Here is a 24707-nt window from a genome sequence, read left to right on the forward strand (position 1 = left end):
CTTGTTGATGCCGGCGCAGAGTGTGTTTCCATAGTCCAGTCTGCTGATGATGAGTGCGTGGGTGACTGTCTTCCTTGACTCAGTGGGGATCCACTTGAAGGTCTTGCAGAGGATGCGGAAGGTATTGAAGCAGCTGGAGGTGACGGCATTGACCTGTCGGTTCATGTTGATTGATGAGTACGATGCCAATGTTCTTGGCATGGTCTGAGGGGGTAGGTGCTGTCCCATGCAGAAGGGGTGGTACCGAGGATGAGGGCTTCTGTCTTCTCGGCGTCGAGCTTCAGACAGCTGTTGGTCATTCAGACTGCAACGTCTTGCATTCCTTTCTGGAAGTTGAGTTTGGCAGTGGTGGGGTCTTTGGTGAGGGAGAGGATGAGCTGGGTGTCGGCGTAGGATATGATGTTCGGGCCATGTTGTCGGACGATGGCTGCGAGGGGGGGCCATATAGATGTTGAAGAGGGTGGGGCTCAGGGATGAACCCTGTGGGACTCCGCAGGTGATTTTCGTGGGGCCGGAGAGGAAGGGTGGGAGTCGGATCCTTTGGCTTCTTCCTGTGAGGCATGATCAGATCCAGTCCAGAGCTGTTCCTTGTATGCCTGTGTCATGTAGTCTGTGAAAACCTAAGGAGTTAGGTCCATAAGGACAAGTGGGTAAGCTGGACCCTATTTGAATGCAAACAACAAGAAAAATGCCTACCCACCACAATTTTTACACAAAATTCAAAAGGTCAAAAAAGCGTTTGTCAAGTTTGACTAGGTATTTATTAGTACCAACTATTTGTATATACTTTACATTTTTGAAAAATCTTTTTTATGTCAAAAAGGGGCACTATACATCCATATATTTACATTATTGTACATATTAATTTACAACAAAATGACAGTGCAAAACGAACTTAGAAAGTCATAAATGCTAACATCCTACATAGAGCACAAGACAGTTAAACAAAACATACGTGATATACTTGTGTATCAAAAGATTAGACATACAAATGACACCTATTTAAACCAGCAATTGCTGGTGAAATGCTTTGATTAACAAAACAAATCCTCCTTGAGAATGCCGACGCGTTTCGATTCCAGGACTGGGTGCCCCGGATCTCTTCAGGGCGTAATCATTGCATTAAATTGACTTGAGAAGGAGCGCTTCAGGGGCCACTGTGTACAATTGAATGACTGCAAGCTTTTGAGGACTGCGTACCCGGTTGGTAATCTCTTCACTTTAATGTTCCAACGCCTTTCTTACTAGGCGACTGCTTTGGAGGCACTTGGCTCATCCGGAGTTGTTAGTTCATGTGCTTCTAGGGTGTGGGCTGGTGTGGTTTGTATTACGCGGGCGCATCAGTTTTGATGCGACCGGCGGCAGAGCAGCACCACGAGCGAGAGAAACGCCATTATCGCTGCATGACCCGCGCACTCAAGCCATTGCGCTACATTTAAGTTACACCCGTGTAACTTAACAAACAAACTAACAAACAAAGAAGATTTTACTTAACTGTTTACAGGAAATGTCCCAGAATAGTATCCTGGTATACTACTCTGAGTAAGAAAAGTAATCTCAAAAGTAACTTACCTGTAATTTTACTGAAAAGCTCATTCAGGTCTATGGACTGTCTTTACTAAGTATTGCCTGTCTCTGAAACCATACTGTAAGTCAAAACAAAGTGCATATACCTTTACAAATCCAAACTGTATATTTACTGCAAAGTACGTATCAAATACCTGTGCCAGGCTTGCTTGGTTCTAGAAAATAAAATAACTAAAATAATATTTTTATACAAAAACAATTGGTCTAAAGATCAGTCTTTGAGTGTGTGAATTAATTTGCTGACTGAGTGTGTACAACAAATGCTTAACACTGTCCTCTGACACTGCCTTACTGCCCAACCGCACTACCACAAATAGAGAGTAAGGTGGTATCTAACTTTACCTCTGCCTGCCTTTGGGGTTCCACTGGACTCTGTGCACACTATACCTCACTTTGGTATAGTATATACAGAGTCGGCTTATGCATGCACTGTCTGCCCAGGTGAGCTGCCAGCATAGTCATAACTATGGCGAAAACTCGGAGCAGAGGTCAAGTTGAATGCCAAGTTGCAAACTGAAATTCTTCCTTCTGACTGGAGACCTACATCATTTCTGGTGGTAAAGCAGTATAGGCACTCGGAATCCCACCAGGATCTGACAAGACTAACCAGTCCTGCCCGATTTGTAGGATCAGAGTCCTTGTGACTATTTTGACCATTTCTCTCAGATATGTGTTCCCAAGACATAAAATGAAGATTGGGAAAAGCCCTCAATAAGCACCAGAGAGTACTAGGAGCCTTTGAACTTTTCTTTTATGACACCCACTCTCTACAGAACATTTTGCTAAAAGATCAACTTTCGTGGCGATGTTTATGTGAGGCACAGCGGATTGTCAGGTCCGGATGTTTGAGAGACTATAAGGAAGCACGCTGACTAAATTAAGAAAAGTGGGCAGCACCTATGGGGTACCAGCACCACAATGAACTTAAAAATCCTTTCATATTAAAAGAGTCCATGCCTGCTACCGAGCCACCCCGAGACGCACCCACGGACCCTTCACCTGCAGAGCCTGCCGATTCACCTGCTACCGGACCTGTACCACCCCCACCGAGTCCAACACCAACAGCAACCACCTGAAATGCATCCTGCTCAACACCCGCTCCGTCCACAGGCACGCCGTGGAACTCTGGGACCTGCTCGACGCGACAGCACTGGACGTCGCCTTCCTCACCGAAACCTGGATGAACGCCTCCTCAGCGCCCGACATCGCCATAGCCATCCTGGACGGCTACAAGATCACCCGGAGTCCGCGTCAACTACACGGGAGGAGGCGTCGCCATCGTACACAAGAACACCATCTGCATCTCGACTAACTCCGACGAAACCTTCACCGCCGCCGAACACCTGCACTTCCAGATACACACTGACCCCAAGACCACCCTCAGAGGCACCCTCATCTACAGACCACCGGGACCACGCACACAATTCAGCGAAGACATCGCGGACTTCATCAGTCCCGCACGCCCTTCCCTCCGCCGACTACATCCTCCTAGGGGACCTCAACTTTCACCTGGAGAACAACAACGACAGAAACACCACCGCCCTGCTGGACAACCTCGCACTCAAGCAACTGGTGAACACCCCCACCCACTACGCCGGCCACACGCTTGACCCTGTCTTCTCATCCAGAAAGCACATATCCTTCAGCCACGCCACCGGACTCCACTGGACCGACCACAGCTGCGTCCACTTCAGCTTCAGAAGAACTACGACCCACCACCACCCACAACAGGTCCCCCGCCGAAGCTGGAGCAAGATCACCTCCGAGCAGCTCACCGCCTCCCTCAGCCAGAACACTCCGACCAGCACAACGGACCCCAACGAAGCAGCCAGCAACCTCACCAAGTGGCTGACCGCCTGCGCCGATGACCTCGCACCACTAAAGAACCCTCCCAGCAGACCCGGCAGCAAGAAAACCCCCTGGTTCACCGACCAACTCAAGGAATCCAAGAAGAACTGCCGCACCCTCGAGAAAGCCTGGCGGCTCGACCACACCACAGACAACAGGACTGCCCTCAAGCACGCCATCCGCAAACACCATCAGCTGATCCGCGCCACCAAGAAGACAGCACTCAAAGAACGACTGGACAACAACACCCACGACAGCAAGGAACTCTTCAGCATCGTCAAAGAGTTCTCCAACCCCACCGCCGGAAACGACATCACTCCCTCGCAAGACCTCTGCAACTCACTCGCCTCGTTCTTCCACCGCAAGATAGCCGACATACACAACAGCTTCGACGCACAGACCACGCACCCTACCACCGAACCAGCGCCCGCCACCACCACCCTCTGCAACTGGACCCCGATCAGCACCGAAGACAAAACCCGCATGATGAACTCCATCCACTCCGGATCACCAACCAACCCGTGCACACACCACGTCTTCAACAAAGCCGACACCACCATCGCACCCCAACTCAGAGACACCATCAACTCCTCCTTCCACACCGCCACCTTCCCGGAGAGCTGGAAGCACGCCGAGCTGACCGCCCTCCTGAAGAAACCAACGGTGGACCCCACCGACCTCAAGAACTACCGTCCCATCTCACTCCTTCCTTTTCCGGCCAAAGTCATCGGGAAGACCGTCAACAAACAGCTTGCCGCCTTCCTCGAGACGAACGGATCCTTTGACCCCTCGCAGTCCGGGTTTCGGGCCAACCACAGCACCGAGACCGCCCTCATCGCCGCCACCGACGACATCAGAACCCTGATCGACAAAGGGGAAACAGCGGCCCTCATCCTCCTGGACCTCTCTGCAGCATTCGACACCGTCTGCCACCGCACCCTAGTGAAGCGCCTCAGCAACGTCGGAATCCGAGAGAAAGCGCTGGAGTGGATCATCTCGTTCCTCACCGGAAGAGCCCAGAGAGTCCGCCTCCCTCCGTTCAGATCCGAGGCCACCGAAGTCATCTGCGGCGTACCACAAGGATCTTCACTCAGCCCAACCCTCTTCAACGTCTACATGAGCCCCCTCGCTGCCATCGCACGCCAGCACAACCTCAACATCATCTCCTATGCCGACGACACCCAGCTCATCCTCTCCCTCACCAACGACCCCACCACCTCCAGAGCCAACTTACACGAAGGGATGAAAGACGTCGCCGACTGAATGAGAAACAGCCGCCTTAAACTGAACTCAGACAAGACGGAAGTCCTCATCCTGGGATCATCACCCTCCGCCTGGGACGACTCCTGGTGGCCCCCGGCCCTGGGCACCGCTCCAAACCACTGGACCACGCACGAAACCTGGGCTTCATCCTGGACTCCTCCCTGTCAATGACCAGACAAGTCAACGCCGTCTCATCCTCGTGCTTCAACACCCTGCGCATGCTCCACAAGATCTTCAGATGGATCCCCACGGAAACCAGGAAGACCGTCACCCAGGCACTCATCATCAGCCAACTAGACTACGGGAACACCCTCTACGCCGGAACCACAGCCAAACTTCAAAAAAGACTCCAACGCATCCAGAACGCCTCCGCACGACTCATGCTCGACATCCCCCGACACAGCCACATCACCGGGCACCTGAGAGACCTGCACTGGCTCCCCGTCAGCAAGAGAATCACGTTCAGACTCCTCACCCATGCACACAAGGCTCTCCAAAACCTGGGCCCCAAGTACCTCAACGACCGCATGACCTTCTACACGCCCACCCGCCAGCTACGATCGACCAGCCACGCATTCGCCACCGTACCACGCATCTGCAGAGCCACCGCCGGAGGAAGATCCTTCTCCTACCTGGCAGCCAAGACTTGGAACTCCCTCCCCACCCACCTTCGGCGAACCCAAGACCATCTCTCCTTCAGGAAGCAGCTCAGGACCTGGCTGTTCGAGCAGTAACCTACCCCTCCCCCAGCGCCTTGAGACCCTCCCGGGTGAGTAGCGTGCTATACAAATGCCTAGATTGATTGATTGATTGATTGATTAATACTGTAAATCTGCCCTCATGGTCTGTCCAGCATAAGACCTGCTGAGGCAGTTGAATGAAATAGAAGGCTCAGTTGAACCCTAAAATTGTGATACTGGTTGGCAGATTGATTGAACTGTCTCAAGGGAGCAGCCACAATCCTTTTCCCCTTGAAACACTGCAAGACGTTGCTAGTCTTCTCATGAAACGATTTCTTTCAGTAAAAAGATATATTAATTCTTCTGAACAATTAGGTTCTAAAAACATCCTAGGACTACATTCAAACTTGGTGCAGATTGAACACTCTTGTCCAGATAATGGCATACATTGCATATATGTTACTGTGAAGCTTGGGTGAATCCATCCTATTATACATCGCTCATATTAGGGCCTTGTGGTCAACTGAGTGTTTCCCAAAACATGTGTCAGTAAAACCTGTTGAGCAGGAAAGATTAATTCGAAAGCATGTTGAACATAATGCCTGCGGGAAGATCTTTTATGCGCTTTTGGTCTAAACAGTTTGACCAACTGTAAATGGTTGGAAAAAAGAACTCACTGAAGCGTGACTTCTTGATAAAACTCAAAAGACTAACTTCTCTGGGTTTTGCATGCACTGAAAGATATAAAATCCACTGGTGCCAGGCTGAACGTTTGAGTTGACTGCCTCTGGACAGTTGGAAAAAAATATTCATCTAGGGTCAAAAATGTGTCAAGAAGTACCTCATTAAAAGAGAACAGTGGAAATGATGTCAGGCCTACCCTTCCCCCCTCCACTCCTTACTTCCTCCGAGGAACATTGTAAGCAATTTAGATGTAAGCTCTTGCAAGTTTAAAACCCCTACCACCTTTCAAACTATCACTGGGATGGATATGTCAATTATGGCCATTCAACAAGAGAGCTTAAGCTGCACTCTGTAGTTTTAGAACATTGTTTAAAATACCTTAGGAAGCCCAGGTAATTACATGGGAAACAGGGATCAAACAGTAATTGCATAAAATGAAATGTATAATTATAAATGATAAACACAGCACAACCGAAGATTAAATTGATATTGTGATGACGAAAATTATGCTGGTGGAGGTGTAGAGAAGTCACATGCAAGCGATTGACCTACCTCACTTCCAATCTGCTGGTCAATGAGGAGCTCCTGCGTTGATATCTATGTGAGTGAGTAACTGATCTTGACACAAAATGCTTCAAGGCTCAGATAAATCAAGGTACCTAACCCAGAACTTAACTGCTTCAAAACTCTGGGACATCACATATATAGCAGTGGTGTTCTACAAAAACAATGTGAGCAACCCTTTTCCATTTCTAAGATCAGATCTATCATAGGGCAGGAAGCAGAAGCAGCAGTGAGCCCAAAAATTAGTACCTCTTCAGCACCACCCACTTCACAATGGGCAAACTGCTGTATAATTTCCCTGATCTGATGCAGAGGGACATTTCTAGATGAGGATATTCTATAACAATATTTGTTAACTATGGGAGAAGCAAAGATGGGTTGTCTTCTGACTGAAACATGCTAGTAATAGTATGTACATTGTCATTTGACTAACAAATGCAGCATCATTTCAGCTGCTAGGTGTGGAAAAAGTTAGACTTTACAATCTGGTAACACTTTATGCTTCAAGATCATGCCCATGAGCAAAGACACCTTAAATGTGAGAATTCAAACAAACAATGTGCTAATAAGATTTATTTTTAACATACCCATCTGTCTCTCGAAGAAGACCTTGTCTGAATTAGTTCTAGGTTCTTGCATGCAAGGAGTCGATTTCTAACTTTATATACACTGCGGTACACATCGGCCAAGGTTTTACCAGGTTGATACCTAAAGAAATAGATGATTAGCATAACTATACAAACTTACACACTGCATTAGAAATAATAAAAATACAAGCATGCAAAATGTGGAAAAACCTTTTTTTTAAACATTTTAATTTTAATTAAAGTTTTCACTGAAAATTTACAGCGATGTCTCAGCTTCACTTAACCAATATCTTTCCCTATACAAGTAACAGAACAAAAGTCCCAGTTGTAACCACCCCAAACCCATCACCTTGTGATATGTTATGTTCTATTATATTATGTGAATTTGTAGAGAGCAGCAAATCATCCGGGAGGGTCTCCAGACGCAGAGTAGGGCAGGCCAGAGGAGGAGATCATACATGCTTCGTCTGGAAGAACCATGACTTGAGTTACCTTTGAAAGTCCAAGGGGGACAAGGTGGGGAGGTTCTGAGGTGTTTCGGGAGGTCGTTCAAGGTCTTGGTTGTGAGGTATGAGAAGGAGCATCCTCCGCTTCTGGTCTTTTCTTTGCAAGGGAGGTGTGCTCTTGCCTGAGATAACTAGGCCTAATTACTCTCCTCACTAGAAATAGGCTTTTTTCTGGCTTTCAGCTTTTGGAGCCAAATGAGAAGTCACCCCTCACAATCCCTCAGAGTTTTTGTGGTGAAGGTACAGCATTCCTAACAATCCTTGGCATTGTGGTCAGGATACAGGCAGTAGATACAGTCCTTATGAGGGTCATCCACGTGGAGTCTTTTCTTAGAGCAAGTGGCACAAGCTTTATAAAGACCCTTCTTCTCCTTGTCCGACATCAAGAAAGTAGATAAACTAAGATCAATAAGTATAAATCTGAAGAAAAGGTTTAGGAAAAAACTTTGCAAGAGAGTTATTAAAGAAAAAACTGAGCAGAGCTCATTGGTGAATCCCTAGCACAATGTGCGGTAGAAATTCTGAAGGTGGGAGGTTCTCTCAGGAGGGTTCAAGCATGTGAACCTATGAAAGTTCCAATACTGCAGTAAAAGCAGGTTCTAATACTGTGTCACCAAAAAAACAATGAACGTGATAGTCAGTCAAGGTACTCCTGAGAGAGAGCGGGACCACAGAGTAGTCATACATGCTTAATGTATAGCTCTGAAGAGAAACAAAATGTTAAAGACGCTTTCAGCATTTTGCAAAAGGAGACAGCTAGATTTAATAGGAAAATGCTACTTCCAGTATGCATCTGTTCTTGGCATGTAGAGCTGCAGATCCACACACTTTGCATTAGATTGCCATCTGGTGTCGGGCTCGGATGGTTACACCTTGTTGCTGTCTTGGAAGAAGTCTTTGTATTCACGAGATAGGTGACTCCTCTCTTGGACGATAGTGTGCATGGGCATCAACTCCATCCTTAGATTGTTTTTCGCCATGATGGGAAATGATGGAGTTAGTAGAAAATAAAAAGATGTCCATGTGTGTATATCTAAGTAAGATAGTACTGGAACAGATACAGGTCCCAGGGAGGTGGGTGGGAGTGTATGGATCTGCAGCTCTACATGCCAAGAACAGATGCATACTGATAAGTAACATTTTCCGTTCGAGGCATATCACACACTTTGCATAGCCTGTACAGCAGTATCTCCCCTAGCTGTGGTCACCTGTATCTGTTGCAGTAGTTTGAAAAAGTGTTTTAATAACTGCTTGGCCCACAGAAGCTTGTTGTTTGGCTTGCATGTCAACACACTGTTGTTTAGTGAAGGTGTGTGTTGTAGACCATGTTGCTGCCTTACAGATGTCTTCTAGGGGAATGTTCCCTAAGAATGCCACAGAAGCCCCTAGTTTGCGTGTTGAATGCGCCCTGGGGGAATTGTTAATGTGCAGTTAGCTTTTTGGTAGCATATTTGTATACATTTAACAAACCACCTTGCAATCCCAGCTTTAGAGATGAGATTACCTTTATGCGGTGGAGAGAAAGCTACAAACAATTGTTATGTTTTTCTAAAGGATTTAGTCCTGTCAATATAATAGAGTACAGCTTTTTGAACGGCTAGAGTGTGAAGAGCTCTCTCTGCTACAGAGTCTGGGTTTTCAAAAAACACTGGTAACTCTACCGATTGGTTAAGATGAAAAGGAGAGATGACTTTAGGAAGTATTTTAGGATTTGTTCTGCGAACTACCTTGTTACGATGTATTTGTAAGAAGGGTTCTTGTACGGTTAAAACCTGGATCTTACTTACTCTTTTAAGAGAGGTGATTGCGATAAGGAAAAGAACTTTCCATTTGAGGAACTGAAGTTCACATTTATGCACAGGTTCAAATGGGGGGTCCCATGAGCCTAGTAAGTACAATGTTGAGATTTCACACCGGAAAGGGTGGTAATCTAGGGAGAATGATTCTTTTAAGGCCCTCCATAAAGGCTTTCATTGCTGGGACTCTAAAAAGTGACACGTGTTGTCTGTTTTGTAAGTAAGTGGAAAGTGCTGCTAGATGTAGACGTATGGATGAGTATGCTAAATTACATCTTTGCAAATGTAGTAAATAGGAAATGATGTTCTGGATGGACGCATTTAGTGAATCAATAAGATTGTTAGTGCAGTAAATGACAAATCTCTCCCATTTTGATGCATAGCATGCTCTGGTGGTAGGCAGCCTGGCTTCTTTAATGATGTTCATACAGTCAGACGGAATGTTAAGGTAACCAAACTCCAAGACTTCAGGAGCAAGAGCTAGATTCAGCTTGAGTTGGATAGGGTGCCTTATCTCTCCATGGTTCTGCGTTAGTAGTGATGGGGAGAGGCGTAGTTTTTGGCGTGGGACTAGTGTCAAGTCAAGTCAAAGTTTTATTTGCATAATTAGTTAAAATTGTTACAAAATTCGCGTAATAAAATAACGATACAAAGTTTATTAATTAATTTACTAAAATTATTGTCTCTCGGCCTTTGTTTTGTTTAGGGACGGGGTTAAGCTGGCCCTGTTTGCCCACCAACTGGATGGTCCTCCTATTCTATTAGGTCTAAAAGTTTTCTTGCTTCTGCCAAGAATTCGACTCCACGGCATGCTAGAATTATGTTGGAAACACCGAGCCAGCTTGTGACTGCGTGTCTGTAGGATCGAATGTTTAGAGCATTGAAGATGGGTTTCAATAAGAGTCGTCTCTGACTTATCAGGGCCGGACATCAGCAGAAAAGGTGGACAAGTGTTTCGGTTTTGAACCCGCAAAGGCGACATTGATTCGTCTGGTGTGGTGATTTCCAGGACGGTAGTAAATCCTTTGTGACAAGCATCCCCATCCGATAGGCTGTAAAAGACTTTTTTAGATGACCACTGAAGTGGGATGTTCGATATGCGTGTATTTTTGGGGTTGTGAAGCAGTTCAGGATGGTCCAGGCATGCCGCCGTTTTGCCAGTAACTCTTTGTCCTCAAAAAAAGATTTCCATTTGCTGCCCCGTTGGCTGATTTTTTTAGACTTACTTTATCTGTCCCTGATTTCCAAACGACTTCTAGCTCTAACTTTTCCACGCAGAATGTTAGATACTTTCACCAATTGTTCGTGGATTCAGTTTCCCCCCCGTTTTTAGGGCTCGGCCTACGTCACTACTGCGTAGCAGTGGGGCGGAGCTTCGAGCCGTATTGTTCTGGGGCTCTGAATCGTGTAGCAAAAATTCTTCAGTGCGCAAGATTGTTGGTATTTTTTTTTTGGCAGCTGCATCGTAATTGGTGTTCGCGGTGCCGTCTTTCTAGTAGCCTTAACGCGATAGGCCATGTGTAATTCTCGTTTCCTAGTTCCTGCATTTTCTGTGCGGTTTCGCGCACTGCAGTCCATTAATTTAAATTAGGAGCTGTCAGGGTGCCCTTCTAATGCAATCCAGATGGTCAGAGCGCGTTCACCATTTAGCATTGCATGTATCGGGCGCGTTCGTCTGCAGCGTGTAATGTGTTTTTGTTAGGCGCGCCTTCCAGGGTGCCCTTGTAATGCAATCCAGATGGTCGGAGCGCGTTCACCATTCAGCATTGCGTTTCTCCGGCGCGCCTTCGTCTGCATCGTGTAATGTGTATTTGTTATTGCTCCCGTTACCCAACCCTGCCGAATACATACCTGGTCAAGGAAAGAGTTGTTCTTTGAGAGAAAAAAAACACAAGTTTCGTTTTAATGCCGGACTCTTGCATTGTCGTCATAGGTTTTGTTGACTGGCATCGCTCATACACACACCCTTAGCACGACGAGTAGGCGATTCAGGGACAATTAACACAATATAAAGAGCCATGTGTGCAGAAGGTGAACTCTGTGAAATTCTTTAGCCCTCACACTGTTTATCAGATTTATTATAAGATCTCAATTTATGGGATATTGGTACCGGAAAAATATTTACTGGATGTAAACTAACAATTTCCTAAAACCATTATAATATAAATGTGGAAATCACCCCTCGGTGTTTGGAGGTGGGCATTATGCCATCTCCTGCACTTTTTTAGCATCTGCACTTGGCTAGCACGACTTTTGGCCAGCCATGGGTATTAATTACAAGGTAGATTACAGCTCTAACGTCCTCATCTCTAGCGTTTCACACACCACCCACTGCCACATCCCTGCTCTGAAGCACCAGGTACCCAGGACATAGTAAGAAAACCCCACAGTGCGTTCTTATTTAAAGCAGCACTCTGACCGGGCTGCCAAACAGTGAAACATTAATGAACCCTACCTTAACGCATGGTGTCACGTGATGTGCAGTACTAATGATGACGGAGGGTGCAACAAACCACTTCGTTTCAAAAAGACAAACTTTCTCAGTATTGAGTCTGCACCTATCGTACCCGCAGCTCCAATCGTTTGTATTATGTAAACGAGTGATGGAGTCCATAGGCCTATGGAGCGCACTATGTATTTGTAAATGTGAATGTATATATACACATTTGTTTAATGTGTTCAGTGGAATGAAGGGGTGCTACTTAAACATATTCGAGCCTAAGGCCTGTTCACGCGCACGTCTCAATAGAATACGGAGCAGATATACTATTGATACACTCGTGTTTCTACAAATGTACGTTCATTAGTCTGGACGTGTATTCTTTTCTGCAACTCTTCATTTGTGTGTCGAAACGGACTTTATTGCTTCAAACATACGACTAGTGCAATTCAGCCTTTGTTTATCAAAATGTGAACTCTTTGGAAATTGCGGTTCAGGGAGTGAATGAAAAGGCCTCGGTGTCCCCTTTATTCTCCAATGCCCATTTCAATTAACCATAGAGTAATTCAACTAGCAGATCTCACACTGTGAATTGAAGTATTTCACAAGTAACCGTTTTAGGATACTTGCCGACTGTGTTCTTTTTGTGCACATGCAAACTATGGGTAACTCCTGAACAGTTTTAAAGGTTTCATTTGGTCATTTTCAAATGGTTGGGACAATTGTCACCCTTTTACAACACACACACGAGCACATTTTAAATTGTGCGTCAAGGTGCTCCATGAAGGCCAAGTAGGACATTTGAACAAGTCAAGTTAGGTGGTATGTGATGTAAGGCATTTTAGAGAGTTGTGCTTTTAGGTGCTAGGTGAAGGGCCAAGTAGATTAAATATGCAAATCAAGTTTGGTGATGCAGGATGCCAACAACTTGCAGGAAGTTGTGCATTAAGATGGCATATGAAGAAGTACAAGTAGTGGTCCACAATCGCATGTGAGTGAGCAAGTGTGTGTGTGTGTGTGTGTGTGAGAATGTGGGTAAAACTGAGGGAGCATGTGTGTGTGTGAGAAATAGAGAACTGTGTATTATGGTCTTATACTACATGGCAGCCTGCAATCCCTGTGTAAAAGCACATCTCTAATGTCATTATTACAGATGACGTGTGATGCATCTAGTCTCCTGTAATAAAGAACTGACAGATGCCCAACTGAACCAGTTATTACAAGACAGACTACCGCTACCTGATTTTTACACAGAGCATTTTTAATGTGATTTACATTAAACAGACCTAATATCTTTTTGCAAAAATTACTAAATGCCTTTTGGTATATTTTTAGTTTTTCAGGACAGATTATGCTTTTATTCTTAGAACCTGAAATAGGCATTAAACATCAAGGATTTAAGCGGTTTGGTGGTATGGTCTTCATGTGACTGTATGATAAGGTAAAACAGAACCTCTCTGCTGCACATTAACTTGCAAAATTGTAATAATGTACAGCAGGAGTGCTTTATCCCATACATGACATTGTTAAGGAATGCAGACCGAAGAGGAGTGGCTAGCATATGTTACACTTACTCCCATAACTTTATTGATTCAATATATTTCACATTACATGAAGCAGGAAAATGTGCGCTGAAAGCAGTATTACATAATACTGTTGTGTACTGTTGTATTCAATACTACTTCGAAGCTTCAATTTGAAATACATAATTCAAAAGGATAATGTAATATCAGCAAATTTGGGAAACTAAGGAAAATATGGGCAGTGAGTGCAGAGTGACAGTGAGTGCAGAGTGACAGTGAGTGCAGAGTGACAGTGACAGTGAGTGCAGAGTGACAGTGAGTGCAGAGTGACAGTGAGTGCAGAGTGACAGTGAGTGCAGAGTGACAGTGAGTGCAGAGTGACAGTGAGTGCAGAGTGACAGTGAGTGCAGAGTGACAGCAGAGTGACAGTGAGTGCAGAGTGACAGCAGAGTGACAGTGAGTGCAGAGTGACAGTGAGTGCAGAGTGAGTGCAGAGTGACAGTGAGTGCAGAGTGAGTGAGTGCAGTGACAGGAAGTGACAGTGAGTGCAGAGTGACAGTGAGTGCAGAGTGAGTGCAGAGTGACAGTGAGTGCAGAGTGACAATGAGTGCAGGGTGACAGTGAGTGTAGACTGAGTGCAGAGTGACAGTGAGTGCAGAGTGACAGTGAGTGCAGAGTGACAGTGAGTGCAGAGTGACAGCGAGTGATAGTGAGTGCAGAGTGACAGCAGAGTGACAGTGAGTGCAGAGTGACAGTGAGTGCAGAGTGACAGTGAGTGCAGAGTGACAATGAGTGCAGAGTGACAGTGAGTGCAGAGTGACAGCAAGTGACAGTGAGTGCAGAGTGACAGTGAGTGCCTGAGTGCAGAGTGACAGTGAGTGCCTGAGTGCAGAGTGACAGTGAGTGCAGAGTGACAGTGAGTGCAGAGTGACAGTGAGTGCAGAGTGACAGTGACAGTGAGTGCAGAGTGACCGTGACAGTGAGTGCAGAGTGACAGTGAGTGCAGAGTGACAGTGACAGTGGGTGCAGAGTGACAGTGAGTGCAGAGTGACAGTGACAGTGGGTGCAGAGTGACAGTGACAGTGAGTGCAGAGTGACAGTGACAGTGAGTGCAGAGTGACAGTGAGTGCAGAGCGACAGCAGAGTGACAGTGAGTTCAGAGTGACAGCAAGTGACAGTGAGTGCAGAGTGAGTGCAGAGTGAGTGCAGAGTGACAGTGAGTGCAGAGTGACAGTGAGAGCAGAGTGACAGCGAGAGCAGAGTGACAGCGAGAGCAGAGTGACAGCGAGTGCAGAGTGACAGCGAGTGCAGAGTGACAGCGAGTGCAGAGTGACAGCGAGTGCAGAGTGACAGTGAGTGCAGAGTGACAGTGAGTGCAGAGTGACAGTGAGTGCAGAGTGACAGTGAGTGCAGAGTGATTGCGAGAGTGACAGTGAGTGCAGAGTGTAGAGTGACAGTGAGTGCAGAGTGAGTGTAGAGTGACAGTGAGTGCAGAGTGTAGAGTGACAGTGAGTGCAGAGTGAGTGTAGAGTGACAGTGAGTGCAGAGTGAGTGTAGAGTGACAGTGAGTGCAGAGTGACTGCAGAGACAGTGTGTAAGGGTGCAGGGTGCACATTGTGTGAGTGTGCAGAATGAGTGTTCAGGATAAACAGTGTGTGACTATGCAGGGTGACATTGGGAGTGTGCGGGTGAGCAGTGTGTGAATGTGTAGGGTGTGAGTGGGCAGAAAACACCACACACACATACACCACACACACATACCACACACACACACACCACACACACACACCACACACACATAACACACACACAAACCACACGCCTCACTCTCTCAACACCACACACTCGTCACCACTCACCACAACACACTCACCACCACACTCACTCCCTAGGCTCACCCCCACAGACTCACCACCACACACTCACCACTACACAGAAAACAACACACACAACACACCCCCAGCTGCCAATTAATGCTTTTACCATGCACAAACACCAACAACCATCAATGTACGCTTTCACCAAAAACAAACAAGACCATGCATCAGTGCCGCTAAACACCCACGCACACAACAAACAATGTCAGTGCAACTTTCACTAAACACACACACACACACCAACAGCTGACAGTACACCAGCCACTCTTTCAATTGGCACAATCATCAGCAGCTGTCAGTGCACATTACCATTTACAATGCCATTATCTCAAACTCAAACAAACCTGAGCCCTAATGCATTCCTAATGCTTGTTTAATTTCCTCCCAGCTTAGCCAGTCCAGGGAGTATGGATCTGCAGATCTAAATTTGTGGCAGATGTTTACGAAGCCGCTCATGCTCCGGAATTTCTGATTTTGCATTCCAAATTCAAGCCTGACTTGTGCGGCTGAAGCAGATTTAGGAAGATTGAAGACCGCTTTATAAATTTTAATTTGTAGTTCATTTAAAAGGTCCACCTCCTTGCCGCACCACGTGACTAAGCCATAAGATAGGGTGGGCATAATCTGTGCTGCCATTGTTTTTAATAAATGATTATAGTTGGGGCAATCCATTTTTTCCTTTAGAGAGCGATACGCGAAGATTAAGGATTGTACTTTTGCTTTGAGTGCTATTTTGTGGTCCTTATAATTTGCTCCTTTTGTTATAGTAATTCCCAAGTACTTATAGTGCTCTTGTTCCTTCACTGGTGCCCCTTGGGCCATCCATTTGTACTTTAGGTTTTGCTGGTCAACTAGGCGGACCACTTTGATTTTCTCTTTGTTAAGTGCTAAGCCTTCCCGTTTGAGGTACAGAGTTAATTTATTAATAGCTCTTTGTAAGCCAATAGGTGTCTTGCTCAATAATACAATATCGTCAGCATATTGTAAGTAATGTATTGAATTGTTTGCCAAAAATGGAGGATGGTTATCTGCTGATTCGATCGCGCTTGTGAGGTCAGAGAGAAAAAGGTTAAAAAGGGTAGGGGCTAATACACAGCCTTGCTTTAAGCCTTGGGGCGTTTGGATGCTACTAGTGGTACTGCCTCCATTTCCCAACTTCACTCTTACCCAAGTGCGGTGATGAAGGGCTTTGATGGCTCTTAGGAGATGGTAAGGCATCCCCCAACTCTCTAATTTGCTCCACAAGCGCTCTCTGTTTACCCGATCAAATACAGACTTGATGTCTATGAAACAGGCGTACAAGCGAGTGCCATTTGCTATCGCTTGGTCCGTTAGGATAGACAGGCAGGTTAGGTTGGTTGTTGTTCCCATTCCTTGCCTGAAGACTGTTTGAAATGTTGGCATAATCTTTGTTCCTGATACCCAGGCTTGTAATTCACGTAGAATGCAAGAGGCGTAGAGTTTAGCCTCTACGTCTAGTAAGGATATCAGTCTAAAATTTGCGGGATTGCGATGATCGCCATGCTTAAAAATTGGATGGATAATACTTCCCTCCCAAGAGGCAGGTATCTCTGCGAGATTGTATATTCGATTGAACAGTGGCATTAGAATTTCTGCCCACAGATCCGGGTCATGCTTAAATATCGCGTTCGGTAGCCCGTTTGGTCCTGCTGCACCCTCTGACTTTAGTCTTGAAATTATAGATCTTAGTTCAGTTTTAGTGATTAAGTCAGCTGGGTCTGTTGACCCCTTCAGGGGTTTTTCCTGGTGGATTTCCAATAGTCCTTCTTTGTCACTCCTTTTGGTTCCTCCGTGTTGGCTTTAACTGCCCCTGAATCTTTAACGAGGCCTGAATATGTATTGCTATATAGGATTTGCACATGTCTGATCCAAGTTTCTGCTCCACCCCCGGCTTCTTGTAGGATTTTTGTGGGACTAGTGAGAGTTCCAACAGAGTGGTGAACCATGGTTGACATGCCCATGTGGGAGTCACTAGGATCAATTTTAGAGTCTGTTGTCGGAGCTTGCGTACCACTAGTGAAATCAGTGGGAGTGGCGGAAAAGCGTACGCAAATCTGCCTGACCAATTCATCCATATTGCATTGCCCTTGGACAACGGGTGTGGAAACCTGGCGGCGAATGTTGGGCATTTTGCGTTTTCATGTGTGGCAAACAAATCTATGTCTCATTGGCCCCACATTTGGAAAAATGGTAAAAGAACTTGTGGATGTAGTTCCAATCTGTGAATCTGTTGTGTCTGTCGATTTAACAGATCCGCAATCCGATTATGAACTCCTGGAAGGTGCTCTGCTAACAGATATATGTTTTGTGGAATGGCCCACCTCCAAATATTTTGTGCGAGGTGGGACAGTTGCAGAGAATGTGTTCCTACTTGTTTTTGTATGTAATACATGGCTGTCATGTTGTCCGTGTGGATTAGGACAGCTTTGTTTTGAATATGAACTTGAAATGATTTCAGAGCTCGGAATATCGCTAGCAGTTCCAAGTGATTGATATGGAGCACATTTTGTTGAGTGGTCCATTTGCCTTGAGTTGTGTGATTGAGGAGATGGGCTCCCCATACTGTGAGTGATGCGTCTGTTGTTAGTACTATCTGTGGAACGGGCTAGAGGAACGGCCGCCCTTTGGATACGTTTTTTGTGTTCCACCACTGCAGAGAGCGATGTGTGCGGCTGTCCACCAACACCAGATCTGTAAGTTGTCCCTGAGCTTGGTTCCACAGTTGTGCTAGACATTCCTGTAAGGGACGCATTTGAAGTTTTGCATAAAGTACAATGAATATGCATCATGCATATGAGTTGCATGAACACTCTGGCTGGGAGAGAGTGCTGTGATTGAAATTTGTTGATGAGAGCTTGTATACTGGCTATCCTGGCTGGACTAGGATATGTTAGAGCTGTGGAAGTATTTATTGTGGCTCCCAGGTATTGATGTACATGAGAGGGTTGGAGGTGTGACTTGGTATAATTGATTCTGAACCCCAAGTTGTGCAGTGCTTGAATGGTTTGTTGAGTGTGTTGAACACACTGGATGAATGGCTTGGCTTTTATTAGCCAGTCGTCCAGGTTTGGTAAGACATGGATATGCTATCTCCTTAAGTGTGCTGCTACCACTGCCAGGCATTTGGTAAATACTCTGGGAGCGGTGGTGACCCCAAACGGAAGGGCTTTGAACTGATAGTGTTGTCCGTCCACTACGAACCTTAGATACTTCCGGTGAGCAGGATGAATGGGAATGTGGAAGTAGGCGTCCTTGAGATCTAGTGTTGCAAGGAAGTCTCCTTGTTGGAGTAGAGGAAGCACTTGTTGGAGAAGGATCATGTGAAAATGATCTGAATGTATATACAGATTGAAGGGCCTGAGGTAGAGCATTGGCCTTAGGGAGCCGTCCTTTTTGGGGATTAGGAAATACAGGGAGTAAACTCCTGTTCCCTGATGTAGTAAGGGGACTAGCTCTATGGCGTGCTTTTGAAGCAGTGAAAGAACTTCTTGTTTTAAAAGTATTGGATGTTCTGTGGACATTAGACGCTGTTTGGGTGGTATGTTTGGGGGGTAGCTGTAAGTTCCAGGCAGTAACCATATTGGATAATTTATCTTACCAATTTGTCTATTGTGATGGATTGCCTGACAGGTAGGAACTGTGATAATCTTCCCCCCACTGGAGTGGAATGGACTGGGGGGACTGGAGGGAAGTCACTATTTAGCAGCAAGGGAGGTGTGAGTGTTGTTGTTACCTCGGCCTCTTCCTCTGCTGTTATTGCCTCTGTATCCTCCTCTAAAATATCCTTTATTAGGGGATGTTTGGGTAGTGTTTTTAAAAGAAGATGAGGTATTTGTGCCCATGTTCTTGGAGGCTCCTCTGTAAAAGGAGCGTTGAAAGGAGCCATGTGTTTGAGGAGACTGTAACGCTCCCATGGACTTTGCAGTCTCTGTGTCTTTTTTAATTTTTTCCAGAGTCGTGTTCACAGCCGGTCCAAAAAGTTGTTGTTGATTAAACGGCTGATTTAAAATGGTTGTCTGGACCTCTTGTTTAAAGCCTGAAATGCGTAGCCAGGCCTGTCGTCTGAGCAGTACACTGGTATTGATGTACCTAGAGGCAGTGTCAGCTGCGTCAAGGGCACATTTAATTGAGGCGTTTGTTATTAGTTTGGCCTCTTGGATTAGATCATTTGCTTGAGTTTTATATTGTTCAGGCAAATGCTGTAATAGGATTTCCAGCTGATCATAGTGGGCCCTATCATATCTGGCTAGCAGTGCTTGAGTGTTAGCCTTGCGCCATTGATTGGCCGCCTGCGATGCTACCCTTTTGCCAGATGAGTCTATTAATTTGGATTCTTTATCGGGGGTGGTGCACCCCATAAGGTTTGTAAATTTGCGCGCTTCCTAACGTTGAAAACTACTAGAGAACTCAAAGGCAGTTGTCCCTTGATATACGCAGGTTCGTCAAGGGCAGATCTATATTTTTTATTGATCCTTGGATTAAGAATCCTGGCTCCTACAGGATCTTTAAATATGTCAGGGGCATGTTTAATGACCCCTTTAATCATTGGTCAAATTTGTACAGTTTTTTGGGACTGTTCAAATGTATCTAAAAGGAAATTCCTCTGCTTTGTCTGAGTGCATTGTGACGCTGTGAAAAACAGCAGCCCTATTGATTAGTTGTCAAAAACCAATATTATCGTCTGGGGGAGATGGTTTTGTTGGGTATATTTGGGGGCTTGGGAGTCCTGGAAGATCTACTGCATTATTGTAATCCCAATCGTCTTGTGGTGGGTCATGTGGGTCATCATTGGGGTCTCCCCCCACCCCTAGGTTATCATCATCATCATCATATGGTGGTGGTGGTGTATGTGGTGGAGAAATTACAGGTAGAGATGGTGTAACAGGTTTGGGAAAGAAAGAGGATTAGAAGGAGGTCCAGGAGAAGAAGGGGGCATAGGTGATTGTCTTGGCAGGGTTTTTGGCTCTATTTAGCAGTGATATAGACTTTAATCTTGCTCACATCTAGGATAGGTATTCTTAGCTTGTGTTGGCCCTTTTAAGCCCTTTTTCCAGACCTAGAAGAGGCCATCTATTGCCTATTGGCTTTGGCCTGTTATTATTTCTTATAGTAGAGGTTGGATCCTGTGGTCCTGACTTTAGATTACACATTGGTATGGTTTATGTAGGTATTCTGACAGAGCTAAGGGGTATTTCATCCTTTTCAGGCCTACAGGCCTAGAACTAGAGGGACTCTATCTTGATGGAGCTGAGAGGCTTTTCAGGGTAAAGGTAAAGTTTATAGTTAAAGCTGTTGTTCACTTGGAGAGAACCGGTCTGGGCCAGCCCTTATCGGTAGGCTGTATTATTCTCTGTGTGGAAGACACAACAAAAGGCCGGCCGGCTGGGTGTGTGTCCTTGACGCGGAGTGGTGCAGGGATCTGATGGGCGGCAGGCTGATGGCTGGAACTTTCCATGAGGAAACAGCATTCTATATCAGTGAAGTGCAGAGGCGGAGTCAGGGAGTCGAGTGGAATTGGAGGAGCGAAGAGGAGTCAAGCTGGAGTGGTAGAAGAGTGAGGAGCTGTTGGAGTAGTAGAGAGAGAGGGTTCAAGCTAGAGAGAGCTGAGTTGAATTAGAGGAGCAGAGAGTGTTGGTAGAGTTGGAGGAGTGGAATTGCAAGAGGAGAAGAGACAGGACATGCTTGGAACAGAGAGAAGACAAACAGACAGTCAGTGAGCTGGAACTGAAGGAAGCAGTCAGAAGCAGTTACTTATCAGGAGGAGGTGTGAATAGCTGGAGTCTGAAGTAATGCCTTTTAGAAGAGACTGAGGAGAGATCGTGGATTAACCTGTGGGAGCAGCTGGAGTTAATTGGACATTGGCACAGAGACATTTAAAACAGAGTGAACAAGCTAGTGGAGCGAACGAGTCAGAGCGGCAGAAACCATTAGGCTGAAGCTGGAAGGTGGAGAGAGTCCGTGCAAAGTGATCAGCGCAGAGGTGTATCCAAAAGTGCAGGAGAGAGAGAGTCTGAGATGAGCCAAGGCACAGACGAGAGAGGAACCCAGATGACAGCTAGAACAAGACTTCACACTAATCAGGTGATATCGGTCCTGTCATATTAGTTTACTTTACACTTACATCTTAATCTTGTCTTTATTCCCTAGGCTATTGTATTGCTAATCCTTTTCCTTGCAGGGGTGTGTTCTATCTATAGTCTTTGTCAGTTACATGTGGATGTGTCCATTACAATACAGATCTGTGTAGGTGTTTATATTGTTAAATAAAAACAGCCCTAGTTCTTAGTGAACTGACATGTGCCTTGTATTCTTGTTCAATCCCGGTAAATGGCGCTTCTAGTTGAGAGTTGTTTGCATGAACGGATGTTCAATCCCGATCAGGTAAGTGGTGATCAAATAAATAGGGAGCGAGTGGACCTTTGATGCCAGGAGCAGAAGGCACATAAGGCACATATTATTAATTGGCTAACTCCTAATATTGTAGTAGCAAGCCCTTAGTGAATAGGGAGAGAGACTTCCCAACATATAACTGAAGGTGTTCATAGGAAAGTGGTCGTCGTTGATATACGACGTTAATGAGAGCGCTGGGGAGGATTACCAGCGTGTAGGTCTGCCGGATTGCGGGCCGTGTGTAAGTGAGAGCGCTGGGGGGGATTACCAGCGTGTAGGTTTGCCGGATTGTAAACCGTTTGGAAAAAGAGAGCATTGGGTTCTGCAGGCCCGTGTGTAGACACACCGGATTGTGTGTCATATCTGCCCTGGGGTAGATCAGTCTGGGTCTGAGTGGCCGCAAGACTAACTGATGTGAATAAGATATGGTAGAAAACCTATGCATGTTTATTGCTATTTCCCCATCCTTAGGTACGACCTGTACATATATATATCTATACCCATTGTGAATACGTTCTGGCTGGGTTAGAGGGGCCCCCAGGGGCTGATTCCATCTAAGCAGAAAATCCGGCCATTACATCTGGCGTAGTCTTGCAGTTTACGAAGCCTGTGTGACCTGGCCATGTGCTTGGATTGTTTCCCATGTGTTGTGAGGGAGTGCCCTGAGCGCCAGACATTACATCTGGCGTAGTCGTCATCTTACGAATCCTGTGTGACCTGGCCATGTGCTTGGATAGTTTCCCATGTGTTGTGGAGGAGTGCCCTGAGCGCCAGACATTACATCTGGCGTAGTCTTGCAGTTTACGAAGCCTGTGTGACCTGGCCATGTGCTTGGAGAGGTTCCCATGTGTTGTGAGGGAGTGCCCTGAGCGCTGGTTCCATCTGGCGTAATATTGCAGTTTATGTAGCCTATGTGACCTATGGGCTTGAACAGTTGCTGTGTGATGAGATTGCATTACATCATGGCATTTGGTTTATTCAGGGTGGAAGACATGGTTTTCATCTTGGTGTTTGAACTGTCAGGGTTGAAGGATGACATTACATGAGGGAGCCAGTAACATCTTTGTGGTGGTCCAATTGTATAAATGTGTGTAAAAAATGCTTTTAAATTGACCGTTAAATTGCTTGCTGCATCTGCTTATGTTGTGCAATGTGAAATGTGTTCATTGTAATATGATTTGTGGAGTTCTTTGAAAATAGCCCCTTGTAAATATGTCTTGTGAATAGCGCCATGTTAATGTGGCTTGTGAGGTGCATGTTCTCATGTTGATTTGCTGTGTTCCTTGTGAATTGCGCCTTGGATATATTACTTGTGAAGAGCTTGTCTTGTAAATATGGCTTGTGAATAGCGCCATGTGGTCATGACTTGGATGGAGCATGTTATTGTTGCGTTAGGTAGGAGAGAGCTGGTTCTCTTTCAAATGCTTGGGGGATAATGTTTTGTAGATGTGCGCGCATATTATTTGTAAACGTGGAGAGATAAGTTCATGACTTTCCTATGTACTGCAGTCTTGGGGAATGATTGTGCTTGAGCTGCCAAAGGGTTAATATCTTGAATTGTGATGGCAGTATTTATTTTAACATGCTGTTTAACATGCATGGTTATTTGAGCTGACTCTAAAAGTCAGTGAATATTTTGATGATTGATGGTTTGATTTTGACTTTTATTGGTTCCTGGGTCTGCCTACGTGCTTTGTCAGCTTCTTGACGGAAAGGTAACATCTTGTGCTGAGCGTAGGGCTCTGTTCATTTAACATTCTTTTTGAAATGCGTCTACGAATTTGTGTGGGTTTGCCTTGGAACTGATGACTTCATGTGTCTGGCCCTTAGAGGTCGGTAAGTTATAAATCAGCCAGTCGGATTGAGATAAGGGTTTGCAAGGAGAGAGCTGTGTTCTTTTAAATGTGCTTCTTAATATGCATCCACAGACGTGTGGAGAATTATTTTTGAATGCATGATTTAAAATGAGTGAAATGTTAAGGAGGTGGCCCGGTTAGAATGCATGCTACGGGCTGTTTTCATTAATTATTTCTTTGAGGGTTTTCCATCTAGAAAGGAATGTGCTGGCCGGTGTTTTGCAATGATCACAGGTTGAGAATAATCAATCTTGCCCAACAGTGCATGGTAACATGTGCTTTTAATTAGTGAACGGCAACCGTGTGCTTTTAAATTAAATGTGTTCTCATTATTATTTTCCCTGATGCAAGCTGAACCTTTTTTCAAATGTAGATGTTTTAATATGTAGCAAACCGGCATATGTAAGTTAACCCACTCAGTTAGAAAATAAATGGCTGTTTGATAATATATGAATATAGCCCTTTTATTAGGTTGAATTGAAAGGTTTGCGCTATAAATTATGCTGTATTGCAAATTTACATGTTGCTCCTGGTTGAACAAAATACAATGGTGAAATGTGTCTGCATTTTATGTTGTTTTAAATTTATTTCTCTTTCAACAGCTGACAGTATATATTTTTATTTTTTGGATGCTAGTGTGTATAGTTAGGGTGGAGCAGAATATATTGTTAAAAATTATAACTATAACACACTACCATCTACGTGTCCCTTACATTAGTTTAATTTGCATTCAGTTACAAGGCTCGCCTATGTACTTTGACAAGCTGTTGATAGAAAGGTAATACCTTGCACGGTAAAGGCAGTGTTCATTAACCATGCTGCCTGATAGATATATGTGCAGAGAAATATTAAACCCAACAGTCCATGATAATTCGTTTTTTCAAATGCAGAATGCATAGTCTTGTGTGCAGAAGTAAATTGCCCCTTTTTTGTGTTGATCTGCATGCTAAATAAATGCCCATGTTTCAAATGTCTTGCTTTTTAGCTGAATTAGTTAGACAAAAGTCTTTTTAGAAAGTGGAGCTTTTAAGTAGACAGATTAATCTGGTTTTTTTCCCACATTTGAATTTGCTTTCGTTAGTTAG

At 45.2% G+C, this 24707-nt stretch overlaps 1 protein-coding gene across 9 annotated transcripts in view; it reads right to left on the reverse strand.

Moving 5' to 3' along the window:
* HERC1 (HECT and RLD domain containing E3 ubiquitin protein ligase family member 1) overlaps nt 1–24707 on the reverse strand; it is a 2101515-nt gene that overhangs the window by 1796243 nt on the left and 280565 nt on the right. For all 9 annotated transcript variants that reach the window (XM_086959402.1, XM_086959399.1, XM_086959397.1 and 6 more), the window contains exon 21: nt 7214–7334. In XM_086959402.1, coding sequence (XP_086815528.1) covers nt 7214–7334 — 121 coding nt within the window. The remainder of the gene's footprint in view (nt 1–7213; nt 7335–24707) is intronic.

This window comes from Lissotriton vulgaris, chromosome 2_2 (assembly GCF_964263255.1).
Source record: "Lissotriton vulgaris chromosome 2_2, aLisVul1.2, whole genome shotgun sequence".
Classification (NCBI taxonomy): domain Eukaryota; kingdom Metazoa; phylum Chordata; class Amphibia; order Caudata; family Salamandridae; genus Lissotriton; species Lissotriton vulgaris.